Source organism: Grus americana, chromosome 2, assembly GCF_028858705.1.
Source record: "Grus americana isolate bGruAme1 chromosome 2, bGruAme1.mat, whole genome shotgun sequence".
Taxonomy (NCBI): Eukaryota; Metazoa; Chordata; class Aves; order Gruiformes; family Gruidae; genus Grus; species Grus americana.
The window spans coordinates 167,040,308-167,061,392 of NC_072853.1; the positions used below are offsets into that span (position 1 = coordinate 167,040,308).

General features: G+C 42.8%; 1 protein-coding gene across 1 annotated transcript; it reads right to left on the reverse strand.

Moving 5' to 3' along the window:
- Positions 1 to 374: 374 nt before the first annotated feature.
- LOC129202411 (uncharacterized) lies at positions 375 to 19,207 on the reverse strand. Its single transcript, XM_054815069.1, has 4 exons — positions 19,071 to 19,207; positions 16,942 to 17,052; positions 3,440 to 3,609; positions 375 to 658 (listed from the first exon to the last, which is right to left on the reverse strand). The coding sequence occupies exons 1-4, from the start codon at positions 19,205 to 19,207 to the stop codon at positions 375 to 377; spliced, it is 702 nt and encodes a 233-aa protein (XP_054671044.1).
- Between the last annotated feature and the right edge of the window lie 1,878 nt (positions 19,208 to 21,085).

A 21,085-nucleotide genomic window follows, 5' to 3' on the forward strand; every position in this document is an offset into this window, starting at 1 on the left:
ATCTTTTCTTATTTCTCTGTTTTCCACTCAGATCGAATGAGAAGCGAGCGTTGCTGTGATATCAGCCCTTCAGTTAAAAATCGGAGATGGAGGAATTGCTGGGTGGATGTGAAAGAGTTTTGGGGAGGGGATGAAAATCCCTTTCTTCTTTAATCTTCCCTCTGTCTTTGCACCTTCTAGACAGGCAGCTTTACAGACAAAGTCAGTCTTCCTATCTTCCAGAGCCCAACATAACAGAGCCCAATCTTGGCCCTGACACCTAAAACTGGCTAAAACACAGACATTCCTCTGGGAATAATAATTAAAAACAAAAAACAAACAAAAAAACCCCACAAAAACAACAACAAAAAAACCCACACCACAACCCTTACAATTTACTTTTCCTTCTTCAGAGGTTGGTTGCAAATGCTTTGCCCCAGCTCAAAAGGTAGTCCAAGGCACAGGACAACAAAGAGGAGACCTGGGAGACCTGCATGGCTCCCAGAAGCCAACGTCCAAGAGAAATCATCCCCCAGAGACAGTTGGTTAACAAATGAAGTTTGTTGTCTTTGCTCAAAGCAGTTGGCCATGGAAGATGAAATGAGCTGCTGATAGGACTCAGCCAGGTCGTTTCTGCTTTCTCTGAACAGCTTCACTGCTTGGTTCATCCACAGATCACCTGTGAATGAGAGAATAAACCACAGCAGTGTAAACTGGGTGCAGAAGGAGTTTTTCTCCCTTTATCTCCCTTTAGTGTGCTGTGAAGACACTTTGGATACATCTTGCAAAAAAAAAAAAAAAAACCAAAAAAACCAAAATTATCAGCACCAGGGAGCATTCCCAGGCCCTGGAATTCAATCCCTCAGACGGGTAAATTGCTGCAACAGTCCCCAGCATGGTTTTGGCTCAGACCAACTAACACACTCACAAGCAGGCATGCTTCAGAAATTAGCACCATCCAGGGACCACTTCCCCATAGACAATTCAGATGCAGACACCCCGTTTTGTAGACCATAGAAGTTTAATAATTTAAATGTGGTCAGACCATGCTTAGCTGGCTTCAGAGCCAGAGAAATGCCTGAGCCAGACCTTAGCTCTGTTTAGTTTACTAGTGCAGATGAAGCCATTATTTGTTATTCTTCAGAAGAACTCACCAGCCACAGGAATGGAGTTCTCCATGGAAATCAAAAGGGGAAGCCTGGCCGCAGTGGAACTGGTGGAGTTTTACTCTTAATGAATTTCAGGAAAGGATTGATTTGTGAGGCTTAATGAACTAAGAGAGGAGATCCCACAGACTGTTCAGCAGGCCTTTGACTTATGATCCTTCTCATCTTCACTTCTAGCCTTTTTCCATACTTTGGAAGAAACCAATATTCGCTAGAGCAGGAAGAGAAGCATTTCCCCATTTGTTTGGAATTATCTATTTATGCAAAAAATCCCCGTTCTGATATAGAAGGAAATCAATGAAACTTGAAAACATACCATGCAATGAAATTTATGAACAAAGCAGGAGATGAAAAGGGAGAGGTAATTTTGTGGCATGGCTTATTCTAATTTCGGCTGCTTTTATTTAACATATGCTCTTTAAAAAAAAAAAAAAAAGGAAATGAAATGTTGTGTGGATGCATTCCATTGTAGGAAGGTAAAAAGGGGATGTTACAACTTACAGAAGCAATATTTTTAGGGGAAGTTCAGTGTTTGGTAACTGACCTTGAAAAAAATGAAGCAGAAAATGTGGTTCAGAAGTTTGGGACTGTCAGGTCATTTATGGATCTGAAGAGGAGAGACTTTAAAAAGTGTTTCTCAGATATTCACTGTATTTTAAAAAATCAGCTCCTTTGGGAGTAGCTCAGCTGGGGTCCCTCCATATCCTAATGTTTAGCAAACCTTCCTCTTTGTTAAATAGAATTGAATAATGGTTGTGTGGATTCGGGGCCTGATTCTTCCCCACTTGGCTTAAGTCAGGAGTCGCAAGAACTCAGCGAATGGCTTTGCCTTACCAAAGATTCCCAAATCAAGGGCATGCACCACCAACTGGAGATGCAAGAGTTGCTGAGGAGGGCAGAGAAGATCCCAGAAGCAAGGAAGGCATCACTTCTACTGGCAAGCCCTGCTCTGACCTCAGGATTTCAGCGGTCGTCACCCCACATACCCCACAGAGTTTTGACTCAGGAGTGCAGGTGAGAGTGAGCCTGTTCTGCAGTGAAGTAAAGCAAGTAAATTCACCTGCTTTGCAGATGAAAAGTGCCGAAGTCAGAAGAGTTGTCCTATCTTGGCAACCTCCGTGGTGGGACATTTAGAGAAACAATATCCGTGTGGCATTAAATGTGGGTAAATTCCATTTACTTCCACTCATCTCCAACTGCATCCCTAGTCGCAGGCTGCAAGAGGGCAAACTAATTTGAGGTAGCCTTTGGATTGAGTAGGTATGATCTTGTCTCACTGTTAACTTGACCCAACTCAACCCCCTCGCTAATCTTTTCTAAACGCGAAAACACATTCTCAGAGGTTGAAAACCCAGGCCAGTGCAGAGGCATATGAACCAGATTAATCTCACCAGGATAAGGGTGGGGACCAGCACAGGGAAAATTTCAGCCCATTTCATACCAAACAGATACTGAGACATGAAAGCCTGAACCTCAGATGATTTCTGAATTGAACTTCTGACCTACCAGAGAGCTAGCCAATTCAAGTCACTGAAACTCTGTGTGTAAATATTTATACTTTTTTCAAATGCACAAACATGAGCCCCTTCCCCAAAAGGAGAAAGCATGCCCTAGCTAAAACCTGGCCATATATTTTTACTTCACAATGAAAAACTGAGGTATAAACCTTGCAATACACTACTAGGAAGCTTGAAACTATAAAGTTAAAACCAAAGCTATTCTGAGTTAATAGGATCCATTTGTTGTGCAAAAGAGGCATCGGCATATTTTTTTCTTTGAATGTAGGAATTAGGTAAGTGAAATTGTCAGGCGTGCATGTATGAAATGTAATCTGGCTAACCCCAGCATTCCAGCCAGCCCGGGTTTCAATAGCTGAAGTATGCATGATAAGTTTTATTTAAATGCAGGCAGCCTTGTCTTAATAACTCCCTCATTGCTTGGAGTCCAGCAATTCAGGATGCAGAGACCTCAGCTTTATCCTCAGTAGCTTGCTGTGAAACTACAGATAATTTTTTTTAAACGGAGATAGCAATGATTCTTTTCACAGATGCTGGGGTCTCTAGATGAATAGTGCTATAACAGAGCAAAAATATAATCATTATTATTATTTATTTATTACTGCTCTGGTTGACACAAGGGGATAAGAGTAAAATCAATCCAGAGCCTCTTCATAGAGGCCCCCAGTATATTTCCCCTAAGACTCACAAATCAACACTGCTAAGTAAAGAAATTTCCACTTAACACCTCATCACAACCCCCCCCCCGCCCTTGCCAATGTTTATGTACATACTTACCTTTATTAGTGTGGGGGGAACCGCTGGGATTCCTGGTATTGGTAAAGAAAATGCATACATTTGCAGGATAAAGGGCAAGCTCGGGGTTCTCTTGTTTGCTGGTGGGTTGGAGTTTCTGGTGGTTTGTGCAAAGTCTTATGGAGGATGGTCTGGCAAAGAAAATCTTTAATCTTGAAAGAAAAAGGGAGAATTAGACGGCGGAGGTTGGAAATATGCAATAGGAAAGAAGATCAGCTCCTTAAGCTTGGGAACAAGTTGCACTAGCATGAGGTGTGTTAATGTCGCTTGAGGTCACTACACCGCAAAGGGGTGTCATTCTACAAGCAAAAGCGATAGTCAAGTGCAGCTGGCAGAGGATTTGGCTTTTTGTCTTGAAATGGAGTTACTGGTTTTCATTGAGGAAATCAGATTTAAATGAGCCTGGAAATCGGAGTTAAATAAGCCAAGTGTTTTCTCCAAACATTTAGTGTCTAAACCTGTCTCTACTCTGAATCAAATTATATGTAATAAAGTACTTTATCATTAAAAAAAAAAATTATGACACAGAGAAGACATTTTTTCATTATAAAAATATATTTTTGCCTACAAAAATATAACTTTTCCAGTGTTGACTTCCTAACACAACAGAAATTTCTTCCTGCAATGTGGGTGCCCTCAGGATGAACCATGAGTTCAGAAGCATCCTTTATTGGGTGTCTGTCAGGGAGGCGGCATGTTTGCATCAATCTCGTTTATCAGAAACTGTTAAGGATGTCATCAAATGAACCAAAGGGAAAGGTTTGACTAACAATGGATGGAAGTTGAAACTCCATTAGAAGTTTTGAGCTTTTGATATTACTTAATACAGGCACTTTAGGATAATCAGCTGAGATATTCTCCTTTTTTTCCCTGCTATTTAAACTTTCAAACATGTCACCAATGCTGCTTTTGGAAATGTAGACGTCTGCTGCATGAAATTAGAGAAGGGTAAACATTTTTCAGGAGAGGAAGAGTTTGGAGGTTCACATGCACATCAGGGTGCCCCGCTAAGTTTGGACACTAAATTTGTAATGAGCCAGTATGGAGTTTGTTGACTCTGGCTGGTACCTGGCTTGATCATTAGCCATAATTTTTGTTTGTCTGTGGCTAGCTGTCTCACTTAACCATCTGGCTCTTCCTCAAAGACATTCATCCATCTCTTTATTTCCATCTGTGACAGCATGTCCTGCTTTGTGGACACGTTGCCAACAATAGAATGAAGAATATGCCTTAACAATTCAAGATTAACTAAGCTCTTTCTTGTACAAACCAAGCAGTCTCCAGCCTGTTTGCTACTTGAAGGACAGATCATTTAGGCATCCTGTAAGGTACAACTCAGGGATCAGAAACAAATCCTTGCTGAACAGTGGGCCCTGATGCAACCCAACGTGCAGCAATTTTCCGTTTGGCCCATTGCAATCACTGATACAGCAGGTGAGTTAATTAAATTCTGTACCCCTAGACCTCAGTTGCAGTCAGGTGCCTATTTATAAATGCTAGCTCTTCAGATATATCTTCCTTCTCTTAATTCATAAAAAAAGAGCATGTGCTATATGTCCCATATTTAATGGAAAGACTCATATAGTTTCTTATCAACAAATGTAGTTAACAACAATGCAAGAAGACTTTATAAAAAGACTGGGAAGAATTTGCACTCATTTGCTCTTGTGGAAGTTTTCAGTGGATAATCTACTGATATGCAATTAAACTCCAGCCTTTTCTTCTGCCTGAAAATGTTTTAGAAATGTAAGAAAAAATATCCATTAAAACCAGTCAGGCAGACTTACAAACAAAAAAAACAAACCCCAGAAACAAATAAACAAACAAAAAAACCAACAAAAAAACCTGGCAAAGGCAAAAAAACCTGATCAGAATTTGACACTTAATTTGACAAAGATAAAGCATCCAAAAATAATGTTATAGAGGTTACTATTTCCAATAATACTCCCACGGCACTTGCTGCTACCTATGCCAGTTAAGAGACAGGACTCTCTTTGACAGATTAGGCAGCACTATCAACCCTTCCTCACCAAAGGAGAACTAGGAGGCACGAGCACTGAATTCATGTAACTGAATATGGATATCAACCACAGATGAACTCATCTCATCCTGGAGAAGAATCCAAAGTGGTTCAGATTAATTTCAGCAATGCAAAAACTGAAAGGTCTACAAGACCAAGTCCTGCTTAAACAGCATGGTCATCTGCATCAATGGAAGGGAAGCACCGGGATATCGGATGAGGAGTATCACCCACCTTCCATCAGTCTCATGGCTATATCCAGTTACTGCTCTACCTACAGGTAAAATTTCCCATTATTCTGAAAGTGGAGACACTTGAAGATGAACTGACCTGTCCAAGTTTGCACAAGAAACTGGTCCACCAGCCTCCTCTCGCTGACCACATAACCATCCCTGTCCCTTGCTGGCTGTTAAATTCATTCAGGCTGAAGAAAGTGCACAGGACATCACTTGAGCCAGTCCAGGTTAACTAGATAGGTGGAGTTTTTGTCTCTCCTGATAATAACCCCTGCAAGATCATTTGGCTACCTGTGGCAAGTGTCCATGAATGCATTTGACGCTCACTTCAGTATTATCACCCAGAGCTCTTGCTGGTGAGGACAAGTCAATTCACACATTGAACTCTCATTAATACAAGAGCTGCTGCACTCAGAAGTCCTCCCTCCCCTTCCCCCCATCCTCCCCCACAGACACTCACTTAGACAGGAGCTGGGAGTAGAAAGCAAATGAAAATCCATCAAGCCTTGGTTGCATCTTTCCAATTTCAGTTCTGTTCACTCTTAGATAAAATAAATGAAATGTATATTACAGCCACATATGGATTCTGAGACTGTCCCATATGACAACCTTGTCTCTAAATTGGAGAGACATGGATTTGATGGATGGGCCACTCGGTGGATGAGGAATTGACTTGACAGTCACACTCAAAGAGTTGCAATCGTCTCCTCGATGTCCAAGTGGAGACCAATGACAAGTGGTGCTCCTCAGGGGTCAGTATTGGGACTGGCTCTGTTTAACATCTTTGTCAGCGACGTGGACAGTGGGATCGAGTGCACCCTCAGCAAGTTTGCTGATGACATCGAGCTGTGTGATGGGTCGACACACTGAAGGGAAGGGATGCCATCCAGAGGGACCTGGACAGGTTGGAGAGGTGGGCCCATGCGAACCTCATGGAGTTCAACAAGGCCAAGGTCAAGGTCCTGCACATGGGTTGGGGCAATCCCAAGCACAACTACAGGCTGGGCGGAGAATGGATTGAGAGCAGCCCTGAGGAGAAGGACTTGGGGGTATTGATTGATGAAAAGCTCAACATGAGCTGGCAATGTGTGCTTGCAGCCCAGAAAGCCAACCGTGTCCTGGGCTGCGTGTCCAGCAGCGTGACCAGCAGGTCGAGGGAGGGGATTCTGCCCCTCTGCTCCGCTCCGGTGACACCCCACCTGGAGTACTGTATACCCCTACTGGAGTACTGGAACTAGATGATCTTTAATGCCCCTTTCAACCCAAACCATTCTATGATTCTATGATTCTATTGTTCTATCATTCTCCTATGGTTCATTTTATACCTGTGAGTGTATATACCTCCTTTCAGCATAGCTGTTGCCCTGCTAGAAGGGGACTGTAAGTCCCTCCTAAGATCAAGTACGTATCCCTTGAGCAGTCTGCAGCAGAGCTATGTTTTTCTTGCACCAGGCATGAGGCATCTACACCGGCATCATCCTTATTTTACATCTAGCTGGGAACATTAGCTGTGGACATCATTGCAGAGACATTAATCTGAACCAAGTAGACACAAACGGGTTTTACACAGGGTGAAATCCAACCAATGCTTTTCATTGTGTAGAAATTGTGCTCCAATAAAGGGTGCAGAATACACCCAGAAGAGCTCCATGGCATGAGTATCCTTTTACAGAAACAGCCAAATATTTTGGTGCTGTTGATCCCCAGATCTTCTGATAAAAGCCTGGGAGGGTTGTTAGTAACCCGTGCTCTCACTGTAATTTTGGGCTGGTTGTTGGCTTGGCTGCCTGTTGAGTATCCGTCTGCCTGCAGATCTTCTAACTACAGCAAAAGAAGAAAACACCGATCAAGGGTGTTGCTCGCTCTGGATACGTGTCCTGCCCAAGATTTGTCTCAGAAAAGCTTCCTTTTAAGAAGTAGTTCATTTGAATATGAGGGCAAAACAAGGATAGCCCTGCAAGGATATTTTTCTTGGGCAAATATTTGTAAACCACATGAGTGTGTGTGACTTTACACAGCTGGAAATCATATATTGCCTCACCAACACTGCAGCGTGTTTACAATGGAGGGGGAAGCATTCAACCCTTTCATTATCCCTCCATCCCTTCCTTCCTGATATATCTTTCTTTATTTCTCTCATTCTTTCCTTCAAGAGAGGAGAGAAACGAACGTATAGGATGTTTTATGTCTCATCCCTGTGCTCAATGCTTTCGATTTCTCAGAATTTGTCTGTCTGTCTACCTACCCATCCTAAACCATAATGTTTTGCCCAGTTTTTCCCAGTTTCTTTCCCCCCTATACTTATACAATGACAGTCATGTATGCGAATCAGCAGATTAAGCTGATTTTGGAATATGTGTTTTCCATTGCTTCTGTCCTTATACAATGCCTTTCCTGACTGGGTTCTGCTCTACAATGATAAATTCAAAGCATTACTGTAAAAATAATAATTACAGCAACAGTAATGCAGACAGCAGTTACTGTACTTTACTCTGAGTTTCCCAAACATGGATGCATAAGTGAAACCTGTTTGCAGTTGGAAATACCGTGAAAGCTTGCAGCTCCCTGGACATCCAAAACCACTAGCTTTATCCTTTAGCATTATTTTCTTCAGTTTCAGCTGTAGCTGTAGTACAATGTTTAAACCTCAGAAGTACAAGCATTTTTTAGCTTTTTATTTTTCTCCCCAGTGACCCCAAACTTTAAGACAGAACTACATGTTGCAAATGTTTTACATGTCATAACTCATCAATGCTTAACCCAAAACGGGATGTCTGTTGAAAACTCCCTTCGATTTCCTATGCAAGGACGCAAATACTTCAATTTTATCAATTCTTATCTTACCATGTTTAGTTACAACATGGCTTAACATGCAGCAGTGTCATTTCTAGCAGTATTTTTGGGAGGAAGTATTCATGCTTCTCTAACAATTTATTTTCAAATTATGAATTACCCTACTTAATCCCTTCGGGTCATACTGCCTTGGTTCAATGGTGCAAAGTTTGCAACACACTGGGATTTAGCACTCTCTCTGATGACTACCAGCTTTTTTTGTGAGCAAACATAAATACTTCTAGGAATTTAGATAAAATCTCCTGAACATCTATGAATTTTGACTTTCACTTTGAGATTTGGGATGCACATCGGCTGAGGGAGATGTCAGTCACCCACGTCAGCTCACTTTGCTTGGTAAATCATACTCTGCACTCCAAGATTTCAATGGATTGGAGGAGGAAACCTGACGAAGGAAGAAACCGAGGGACGACTACTTCTCTTCCTTTAATCTCCGAGGCACTTTGTGGGGGTGACTTCCTAATACTGATGCTCATGTTCTCTCTACAGATAGTGGAGAACAGTATCCTACCTGTCTTAGGCATGCACCCACTTTTATACACTCCCTCTGGACATCTCTTCATCATGAACAGGGAGGGAACAAAGATCTGACTTTTGGAAGACAGTGACACATGACATGTAGACAACTCATATTCCTAGAAGAACCAACCTGGCTCACAACATACATTTCTATCTCAGCTAATGTCATCCCCAGACTACAGTCAGGTTACCTGAGATGACAGCCATACTTTTAAATAATTATGTACACCCAAAAAGAATTTTCTGGCAGTGATACCAGCTGGCAGAGAATGGCCCACGTCCTTCCAGTTAAACTCTTACAAACACAGGGTGATGGTAAATATCTCAAACTGCTTATTGGGAATGGTCCCTGGCTTATACTAACCTCAAATTGTGCATGGGGATTTTTTTTGGAAGACTGCCAGTAGGCACAAGACAAAACCATGCCAGGGAACATACTAGCAATTCAAAAGTATAAACTCAGCCATCTTCCGGTGCTGAGGAATACTCCCTGGCATTTTTAACTCAACAACATAAACATAGCCTGCATGGGCACATGGCTCCCATGCCACATTTGCACCACCAGATTACACTGCTTGTACCGGAACACACCAACACAGGTCTTTCATTCAAATGACTTCCCTGCTTCCCTACAGCTCTATGATTGATTCATCATGTCACTTCAGCCTTGATCGATCCTCTCCAGAGCCTTCGTCCTCCTCTGCGGCCCACGGAGCCAGCCTCTCTGCTGGTGGCGGCCAGCATGGTCCCATGGATATGAGGGGAGCGATGCTGAGTTATACCTCCTGAGGGTCTGGCCAGAACTGATTTAACTTCCTCCACAGATTTGGTTTAGTTATCCTTTGCTGGAAAGAAGATGTCTAAGGAATGTGATGATCTCAGTCACATTCACGCTTCTTGAAGTGGAAGACTAGCCACATCATCTGATCTTTCCTCAGTATTATTACAGCCTCACGCTGTGCTTTTCCAAGATCCTGTGGGCCAACGCACTATCCATGTGGCAAATAAAAGCCTCCAGACACTTGATCCTGAGGATGGAGCGGAGCCAGGGGGCTGTCAGCAGAAACAATATTGTTCAAAGGGTGGGCTCAAAGCAGTGAGGTCAGCTGGTGTGCCAGAGCCATGAGTTGGCATTTAGTGGAGTGAATGCTTCACTCGCTGCCTCTCGCCTAACCCCGTGTCTGCTCTGCAGATGGGAAAACACATTCCTCTGTGCATACCGATTCGTTCTGCCCTGTCACGCCAACATCAGTGCGGGTGCCTGAGGTTGCTGCTGAGGGATGAAACCCTCATCTGATTCCCTGATAACCCCTGCTGCTAACACTCTCTCGGGACTGGGAGCTAAATACTCAGTTCTTTATGATGTTAGAAGCCAGAAATATTTTTGCATATGGTTTTCATGGGATCTTGACATAAAGGGACTGGAATGCTAATGTCTTTAGGGGCTACTGCTTCGAAGGAATCCTGATCTCCAGTTCTGGGTCTTTGATCCTGAACCTCAGTTCTTCACTTCACTGTTTTCCCAGGAATGGATGACGTTCATTTTCTAATTCCCTCATGGAGAAATAGCCTTTGTGGTGTCCAGACTGGTCTTAGGCAGATTCATGTTACCCTTTGATCACCTTTGAAGGAGGAAGCCAGAGCCACAACATTTAATCTCCCATTACTGCAATATAAGCTTGGTTATCTACAATCCCCATCAAATGAGACCAACCTCATTGTGCAATGGAATTAGTTTTATTGTATCCACACTTGTGAACAACATCAGAGCTTTTGGAGGCCCAGTCCATGTTTCTCCATGCTGCAAGATGCTGACTCAGTCTGGAAATTGTACCCTTGTGAATCATGTGAAAAATTATCCATACTTCCTGGGCACAGTAGTCAAGAGACAGGGGCTCTGTCAAATCTTTTGGAAAGATTTCCATGCATTTTGCACACTTAAGCGTGTTAGCTTCCGCACTTCAGCAGAGACATTGTAGATGCTCATACATAGACCAGCAAAGTCAATTTAAAATAATCATTGTTTATCCCTGAAGTGATGAAAAATTCGTATTTTATGAAACAGAATTCATGTTAGAGTTCAGATTAACTCACCCAGCAAAGTACCCAGGGACACTCCCTCCCCTGCTTACCAAGGACAGCAGGTTACTCTTTAGGAGCCATGGTGGAGTGCAGGAAGCATGTACAGATCCTTTCCAAAGAAATAGACCTGTTGGTCTGTTCTGTATTGCCCTACAGACATTGTGTTTTCCTATCCGCTGGCAGAACATTTCAACTATGAGATCTACTATTTTGCCTCTTTTCTTTACCCTTTCAGAAGCCCAAAAGCCTATTACATTTATGAATGGCTACTGATACGCTTAATTCCTGTGAAGGACAAGCTCCCTGTTTGTAAGTCATAAACCTGAAAATTGCTGGCTTTGTGGTTCAGGAAAGCATCTGAACAAATCCTGGCTGCATTAGCTATAGGTGTAGTAATATTCCCATAAGTCCTGCTTTGCAAACGGCAGCAAATTGTCCCACCGTGTTAGGTCCTGTGCATTTCCGCAGTGCAAAAGAATCATTAACTCCCTGTCATGTGTACTTTCAATATGAACTAAATGCGGTACTTCCTTCAAACAGTAGGATAAGAGCTGGAAGGGTTTTTTTCAAACCCTACAATGACCCCTACGGCTCCTTTGGGGTAAAGGGGGGATAGAACAGCTTCCTTCAAGCCCTGCAAGGCACCTCTGTGACAGAAGGCTGTTCGCTTTGCACAATCAACTTTTTTACCTTTCTGTATTCTGTCTGAGCAAGGAGTTAAAGTGATTTCTGAAGGCCAGGGGACGTTTTCTCATATTGCAAATGCATGTATAATTCATTTTTGCCTTTCAGACAGATTAGACTAGCAGTATCTCTGTCAAGGCAGAACAATTTCTTAGGATAGCAAACATGGGTCCTGGATGATTGAAATCGCTACAGGCTCTCTTGATGGACAGTCTCCTCAATTAGACAATCAGTCTATCTGATAATAAAATCAGATGATAAAAAATTATCCAAACTCCCTGCCTGAGGTAGTTCGGCAGATCCCTCAGCTCATGAGTGTTTATTTACAATTTAATCGTAGCTTAATGAGGAATATTTGGATATCAAATCTGTTGTACAGATATAGGCATCTATTGCCACTTGGGATATTGTAAGATGACATTAGCACTAGGCTGCCACATACGTCAGATGACCAGTGGGAGACCAGTGCTCTTCTGGTTCAGCAACTGAAGGCAGAATCCCCTACAGCACCCTAAATGATGCAAGACATTCATGTTTGGACATTGATCTCCTAGATCACACTCTTCTGCTTTCTTTTCACTAAATTTGCACTGACTTATTGACTTCATTTGTTAAACACGTTAAAATGTTGACTACTCATAAGACACAAAATATGAAAAAGTAGGAAAATTCATTATTCATATTCCAATTTTTATGTTCATGAAAAATAACATCATGTATGCCATATTTCTACACACTCATGGAGGCATTCAAACCCCTCTGGTTAAAAAAACCAACAGATTTAGATCTATGAAAAGTCTATGTTGATATAGATCTAAGGGAGCAAGGTCAGGGAGCCAAACATCTTGGGACCAAATTAAAGTTAGATGAAAGTAAAATGCCCGGAAATATGTGATGTGGATGTTGAGTCCACAGCACCAACCACTTTGCTCTACAGCATTTTGCCCTGCCCCACTCCTACTGCATCTTATGCTTACTAGCGTGGACATATGTAGTGATGCTCTGGGAAAGAAAAAATCTCAGAAAAAAGCAGGATGCGACACATTGACTCTTAATAACACTGAGCTCATGTTGCTCATTATTGTAGATATTTCCATCTTGTGATATCCAGCTAGTTCAGATTTATTTGTAGAAAGGTGCTGGTGACAGCCATTGCTATCTCATAACAACAACTACACTGACAGAGGCCAAGAATCCTACCTTTCACAGGAGTCAGAAAAACATGCCCAAGGAAGAGAACTAAATATCTTCAGCTGAGGGGATTTCCTGAGCTTCATGTGGTTTGTCTACTTAGTAATTCACCATAGATTATACTTTTAAGTACTTGTTCAGTTCACCCTACACCCGTGCAAGCTTTTTGCATCCACAACATGCTTCAGCAGGAAGTTCTAGTTACTGTCTTTTGCATGAAGAGCTACCCTCTCCTCCTAGCTTCATTTGCTGGCTCCTAATTTCTGTATTGCAAGAAATGGTGAAAAGTCACATCCCTGCCCAACCTCTCTGTATCGCTCATAATTTTACAGACTTCTGTCATCTCCCTCTTCGATTTTCTTTTCATCTGACTGAAATATCCAAGCTTTCTCCCTTGTTTCTGAATTGAGAGTCTTTCCATACCCTTGGTTATCCTTCTTGCCTTTCTTGCAACATTTTCCAGCTTTTTGCTTAAGCTTAAACAGGCTGAAGTCCAAGGAAAAGCTTGCCACTGGTTCACAGTCAATATCAAAACTAACTAGGCTCCATGAATGTGCTCCATGCACACACGAAGGAACTGTCCAAGGCATGTAGATGGTCAGAACTTAAGCTGTAGATGATGGAATATTTTTCCATAAAACATAAAAGCCTGTCCACACAGAAAATTGCTCCAGAAATTGCCTCCAGAAATACTACTTGCATTGTACCACAGATCCCATGTTGTGTGTTACTGTTATAGATGTGACTGGTGCTAAATCAGTAGCCAGTCTACCTTTTAGTTTCCTACTCATGCGAACTGGAAAACCTATTCAAATGCTCTGCAGTATATAACTGCCCTCTGAAAGTAAAGTAGGGTGTGAGGAGCAAAAATATATAGGTTTTCTGAGTCTGCAGTTAGGTTAAGCCACGGCTCAGACCTGGTACTGGGATTGCAGGAGGCACTAGGGAAAATAGTTACTCCAGAGAGCACTGAAAAAGTAGTTTTGCATTCTGGACTAAAGGAGAAATAAGAGCTGACACCTTTTCCCAAAGGAAACATCATACCAATGGAAACATCTCCAAGCTCCAAGTTTGGGGAAAGATTAACAACCCTTGGTGCTCCATCCTTCAAAATCTGCTGTCAGTGGTTTCCAATATTATTGACAAGCTCTTGTTAGCTAAAACCAGGAAGGTGTCACCTTTTGTGTCCTAAAGAAAAAAAGAAACAGGACACAACAGATATGAGGCAGGATTAGTCTCGCTTCATTTAGACCCCCCCAAGTCTGAGTTGATCATAGAATCATAGAGTTACAGAATCATAGAATCATAGAACCATAGAATGGTTTGGGTAGGAAGGGAACCCAAAGATCATCTAGTTCCAACCCCCCCTGCTGCGGGCAGGGACACCCTCCACTAGACCAGGCTGCCCAAAGGCCCATCCAACCTGGCCTTGAACACTGCCAGGGAGGGGGCATCCACAGCTTCTCTGGGCAACCTCTGCCAGGGCCTCACCACTGTCACAATAAAGAATTTCTGCCTTATATCTAATATAAATCTACCCTCTTTCAGTTTAAACCCATTACCCCTCATCCTATCACTACACTCCCTGGTAAACAGTCTCTCCCCTTCTTTCCTGTAGGCATCTTTAGGTACTGGAAGGCTGCAATTAGGTCTCCCCGCAGCCTTCTCTTCTCCAGGCTGAACCAGCCCAACTCTCTCAGCCTGAGGTCTCCAGAGCAGAGGTGCTCCAGCCCTCGCAGCATCTCCGTGGCCTCCTCTGGACTCGCCCCAACAGCTCCGTGTCCTTCTTGTGCTGGGGACCCCCGAGCTGGACGCAGCACTGCAGGGGGGTCTCCCCAGAGCGGAGCAGAGGGGCAGAATCCCCTCCCTCGACCTGCTGCTCACACTGCTGGACACGCAGCCCAGGACACGGGTGGCTTTCTGGGCTGCCAGCGCACGTTGCTGCGATACGTTGAGCTTCTTATCAACGAACACCACCAAGTCCTCCTCAGGGCTGCTCTCAAATCACACAGCTTTCTTTGCAATCAATATAGAGAAATCAGCAATTCACGTGAGCTAGTGAAGACACTATCCCTAGGATGACTGTGATCGGTCCCTGTGGCTTTTGGGCACCTTAAGGCAGGTGCACCCTTCTCAGGTCCCTACCCATCAAACCACCCTGGCTTTTCAGTTGGTGGCCAGGTAACCTGGTTTGAAATCTTTGCTGTCCCTGGAAGACAGACGTGTTATCATCTCCAGCCTTGATGTCTCAGGGTGTATTCTTGCTGTCCCCCATCCACATTGTCATCTGCTAGAGGGAAAACCAGCCCAGGAACCCCACCCTTCACCATGTGTCAGCCTTCACGGCAGGTTGGGAGGTGATTCATGTTGACTGACCTCATGTAGTCATGGGCAAGTTGGGCAAGTGTCAGGCTTATGTAAATGGCCATATGAAATCCAGAAATGAGCTAAAATATCCATAACTGTAAATCAAGCCAGCTCCTAGATTTCCAAGTGAAAGCTCAGAAGCACCAGGAATTCAAAGTCATTTTGGAGCTGAAAAGCTTTTCTCCATTTCTCCATGAGAGAAGCCCCTTCCTGTCACCACACTGTCTCTTTCCTGCCTTCCCAGACACTGTCCTAAAAGCACTCGTCTCCATCCTTCAAAGGGACACTACTTGCCTGTGCTATGTCCAACCTTCAAAGAGACGCTACTTGCCTGTGCTCCTGCCAGGAAATTAGCTGTGGAGGCATGGTGATAATGTTGTGCTTACTCAATCCTAGCCCGGTTTAATTGGGAAATATTTGTATTTTATAAGCAATAAGAAAAAAGTCTTAGTATTACCTAATAGGTACCATAAATAAATTATGGCAGGGACATGCATCCCCATTTCAGATGATGGTTTGAACAGTTCCCAACTATTCCAGAACAATGCATTTCTTATAAGCAAGAATTTTTACCCATTTTGATCACACCTGTCAATAAGTGACTTGTGCAAGTGGTCTCTTGTCTGCAAGGGAGGAAGGTAATGTAGTGTGACATTCAAGCTAAAGACATACAGGAGACTTTGCCTGATTGTCCCAGTCTAATGCGAGATTATCGTCAAGGTGTTTCCCTTTGCTCTTCTACAGTTTTCCCATACAACAATAGTCCTGACGTCTCCCAGAAAAGCCTGGGCACCCCAAAAAACTGGTCTCTTCTTTCAGCTCTGCCAGGTGGTTGAAGGGAATTTAATAAAGACTGGCCTCTCTTATTTCCCTCTGTTCCAGCTACAACATTGCTTTTGGTAAAAAAGGCTTTGTAAGCTTTATGTGACATAGAGTCCAGAAAGCCAGTGTGAAAGCAGGAGATCTGCTTTGCACGTTTATATTTCTCAGCGATTTGACTGCGTGTGGTACAGAAGAGTAAATATGTCTGTGCTAAGGAAAGCTGAAGGTGAGTTGGACCACAAGACAGAGACTGAACAAATGCAATTCAGAATTGGGAGTTGGTAAAACAAGTGCATTAGTCATAATTCCCAGTCAAAAAATGTCTTTTCATAAAAATCCAGCTGGCTTATGGAGGAAATGAACATTGCAAAAAGTAAAATATATAAACAAGATAATTTTTGTTTATAGCAGCACTGCAGCATTATCAGTGGAGTTAATGAAGCCAAGTTTCATGGACTTGGGTTCCGCACTCTGTCCCCATCTCACCATGGTGTCCCAGCCCCTCACACACAGCATCCCCTCCTTTCCCTACTGCAATGCACGATCCATCTCCCCCCTCTTCACCCCATGTGCTGCTCCAGCCAGGAGGACCATGCTTGCTGACTGCTCAGCTTGCATCTCAGAAAAGACAAGGGACTGAAATATAACTGCCTATGTTCTGTTCCTTGCTCCTCTAATCACTCAACAATGTTCGTAAGTCTTGTAGGTACCTGACTCCTTGGAGAGCTCTGCCCTTCTGCGTGGTACAGCCAGTGGGTTCCACCAGCAATAGGCAGAGGCAGGCAGATGGAAAATCAACGTGATCATATCTGCCCTGTTTCCTGCACAGCCCAGGTTAACATCTAATGAGGGAAAGGGGGAGAAGGCATGAGGCCAATAATTTTGAAGGCATTAAATGGAGAAATATGATGAGAGAAGCTACATTCCACAGCTCTCAGGACCCTAGGAATTTGTTTGGAATATTTTTAGAAAAGACAGACATTGTAATAAAAATAAATGCCCATTTCCAGACGTAGATGATCAAGCTTTGAGGAATGATGGTGAGGCATTCAATACATATTTGTGTTCTGTATTTAGCAAGGCGCAGGAAGCTGGATTCATATCATGAGAAACAACTTTCCAACCCACCTGTAATGAAAAATGTTGCTTAATATCATCTCCTAGGGTTATGCATTTGCAAGTCAGTAGGCCCTGATAACTCCCCAGAGAGGTGACTGGCTGCGTGCTTTGGCAGTTTCCTAAGCAAAGCAAGTCGTTCCCCAGACATGTGCAACTGATTTCAGGGGTCATAAATAGTCTCCTGCCCTCCTGATTTTTTTTTTTTTTTTTTTTTTTACCTAGGCCTGAACCCTGGAAAACCAGTCTGGTTGCTGCTTGTGCCAAGGGAGTATGGGGATGACTAGTGCATATTATAGAGAAGAAAAATATAGAAAATATCATAGCAAAGCATTAATATACATTTGCCTTATTCTTACACTCTTCCCTAGATAACTGCTATTGGCCGCAGTTGCAGAGAAGATATTGGGACAGGGGAAACCTCAGACTGGACCCAGAATGGCCAGTCTTAGCCTTTTATATTAAACTTGGTTTTCTGGATCTCTTTCCTTGCTCAAAAAGGAAAAGTGGGATAACTGGCATAACTATGCACTAATTCATCTGACATTAATTCAGGAAGGCTTAAGAAAGAGACAGTTCAGGGTCCAAGAGATAAGAAATTTGCATATCAGACTACCACTGCTGCCCCTCAGCATGATTTTAAAGAAGGGGAGAAAATATTTTCAGATGAGACTATATCGTGTTTTGTTCAAATGAGTCTGGTTGATAAAAGTAAATGCATACATTAATCTGCCCAGACAGGTGCCTGTCTGGAAGACAGAGGTGAGAAAAACACGAGTTATGGATTCCAATGCAGAGATCACTGGGTGAAATTATAAGATTCGTGTTTTATAGTGAGTTAGACAAGATGATCTACAAGCTATTTTCTCACTCTAAAATCTGGAATTAGAGTAATTATATTTCTGGATGTCTCTCATCAGGTATTACATAATTATATAACAATCAGGCATCCACTTCAACTTGTCTGTGTTTACTGCTGTGTTATTTTGAACATGATTAATTTGAGGCGTGTTTTTTCTTTTCCCTGTAATTCTCCACTGAAATAAATATTGAAAGCTGTCACTGAAAGCCTGCTCCAGTGTCTATTTGTGTTGAAAATACTTCTCCTCAGGATGTTGAGGGATGTGTGTATTTAACCCCATCTGAAAGTCAAATGAGTCTTTGACTATTCTGCTGCTCTAATTTGATTCACTTTGTTTATTAAATAAGACCCAGATGGCAAATAGCCTTAGGGCCACTTAGTGATGTAAATATATATATATATTTTATTTATCACCACTCATCTCCACCATGCTGCAAAAAACTGTGGATCAACTTTTTTTCAAAAACGGTAACTTTGTAGCATTACAGATCACATCAGAATCACTGCACTGAAAGGCTTCTCTTCTAATGATGTTCGTAAGTGCTATTATTAGGATTTTATTAGGATTCACAGCTACTTCATCAGACTTAATTCTGCCTGGTGTTTTTTACAAGCTCAGACATTGACCACTCCCTCAACGTGACAGCTTCATCTTTGCATTGGTGTCATAGCCGCCAGGATACTGGGTGTTTTGAATACGTGTCACCTGCTCCCAGAGAAATCTTCTTCTGATGCTCTGGGCCACAGATTTCTACTCCATCCATTCATCCCAGAAGCCTGCCTTTGACACCAAAAGAAAAACAAAAACAAAAAAAGGGGGACACCTCCCACCCCTTAACCCTCAACACTGCAGTTAACTACCTTCCTGAGATGGACGTGTTCAAAGGTTGAAGCTTCTCAAGCTGAGCAGAGACCTGAATCCAGGTTTCCCATTTCTCAGGTGTGTGCCCTAGAGACATGGGTGTCCTGCCAAAAGTGGAACCTTCTTTCCCACCCATTTCCCCCAGTAAAATGAGTAATGGATTTGTCTTCTCCAATGCTTGAGTCTAAGCCTAGGGCTTGGGAATTTTCATTCTACATGTTTTATCCTTGGCATGGTAATGGTTGAATTTTAGTCTGGCTTTTCGAAGCAGTGTAAAAGCCACCTAGTAACATCCATGCTATTAAATCAACCACTACCGCTGGTATGGAAATGTCTATATGGTCCCTGGCATGTTTGTGATGTAGGTCAACCAGCGCTCTCCTAAACAGCTTCTCAGCAGTCTAGGGTCAGCACAGGTCAAAGAACAGTCCCCGTTTCTGGTATGGATTGGGCCACGTCGTTTTGGCAAGTAAGGAGGTGCAAAGCAGGGCCTCTGGTGACACCAGCCACCTTGTTTTGGAGGACTGTGAGTATGCCAGCATAAGCTTAGGTTGTCCTATGCTAGTTAACCTCCGAGTCAAAGAACATCTATGTGTATTTAATGTATAATAGAGACATACCTCTTATAACCTTGTGTCAAAAAGGTAGATTCTCCAAATCCCGTCTAATCCTGGTAGTGTCAAGATCCCACAAATCCTTGAATTACAGGTGCTAAAGTGTTCAGAAAGCACTGCACAATACACAGACTTAGCACAACCTCATCTTTTAAGTGCAAATTCACACAATCTCTCATGGAGCAGCATTAGCAGAAACTAACAATGCCAGTTTTACAGTCCAGTGCTGAACTACACAATGAAATGCAGAAAAACTGTGTTCAAACTCCCCTCTGCACTTATTTGGGGCAGAAGCTGGGGTCCCCATCTCCCACAGGGTGGCCTTGTGACTCCTGAGACTTTTTTCACTATCTGCTTCAAACCTGTTCCTCCTAGGTATGGCAATTAAGTGCTTATAAGGCAGGGACCGCATCCCAAACCACCACATGAACACTTTAGCTGCTGGAATATAAAAGCAATGACAATTTTTTTCTCTCTCTGGCCTGTTCTATAGTCATCTCTTCTAGGTGCCTACTTCAATAGGTGAAAGCTTGCCTGTTTGGGGGGCTGAGAGGGGGTCACGAGTGGTTTATATTTTTGTTGTTTGTTTTCCAGCTGTGTAAGTTTGACTAGTAAAAGATATTCTGCAAACCTAGTGTTGGGACTCAGACTGAAGCAGGTGCAGAGAAGGGTTATTTGGACACCCAGAGTGAAGAGTCTGGCTGGTTTGAGGAGACTAAGATGCTTTGATATTTCCAGGACAGCTAAGCCAAGACTGAAAATTGATAAAATTGCTAATAAGAAATCCATCAGGGGAAATAAGAACAGGGGAGGAAGTTATTTACGCTAACGAGCATCACAGTTGCCATGAGTAAAGGCAATTGGGAAAGCAGAAGAGTGTTCCTGAACTGGAGAGGAGAGAGATGCATAACTCACTTCGTGCCTTAATTTTCCCATCCATAAAAAGGGGATTCCTCCTTAAAGCCTATTTTTACCCCTTGGAGCTGGCAGAAATATCACCTCCATCAGCTGTGGTCAGTATAGGACCACAGGTCCTATAGGCCAGTATAGGACACAGGGGTTTTTTTCCATAATTTTCATTTCTTGTATATGAAGTTTTTGTTCAGGAAAATCTGAATCTTTTTATTCAGCTTTAATCACAGCAGCTGAGCTTTGAGGAGATAGGATGGGTCTAGAAATCTCAAAAACAAATCAAAAAAAGATCATTCCTCACCTGCAGAACAAATTAGCTGCGCAAAAGAAGTATCACAGTTGTGCAGTGCTCTGGATGTACTTCTGAAGAGAATGTCCCAGGTGGGAATAAGTCTCTGCCTGGTGGGACACAAAATGTTTCAAGTTTAAAGGCTGTGGTAACAGCTACAGGGTCTGTTAACCTCCTCCAAATAGATCAAAAACTATGT

What these genes read in the sequence shown, in the direction of transcription:
- LOC129202411 (XM_054815069.1), bottom strand. Translation starts at nt 19,207, where the DNA reads ATGGGTGGGAAAGAAGGTTCCACTTTTGGCAGGACACCCATGTCTCTA. An exon ending in AACACGTCCATCTCAGGAAG is followed by an intron (nt 17,053 to 19,070) that starts GTAGTTAACTGC and finishes TGGGCTGTGCAG; the next exon opens with GAAACAGGGCAGATATGATC. An exon ending in AGAGCTCTCCAAGGAGTCAG is followed by an intron (nt 3,610 to 16,941) that starts GTACCTACAAGA and finishes TTTTCTTTCAAG; the next exon opens with ATTAAAGATTTTCTTTGCCA.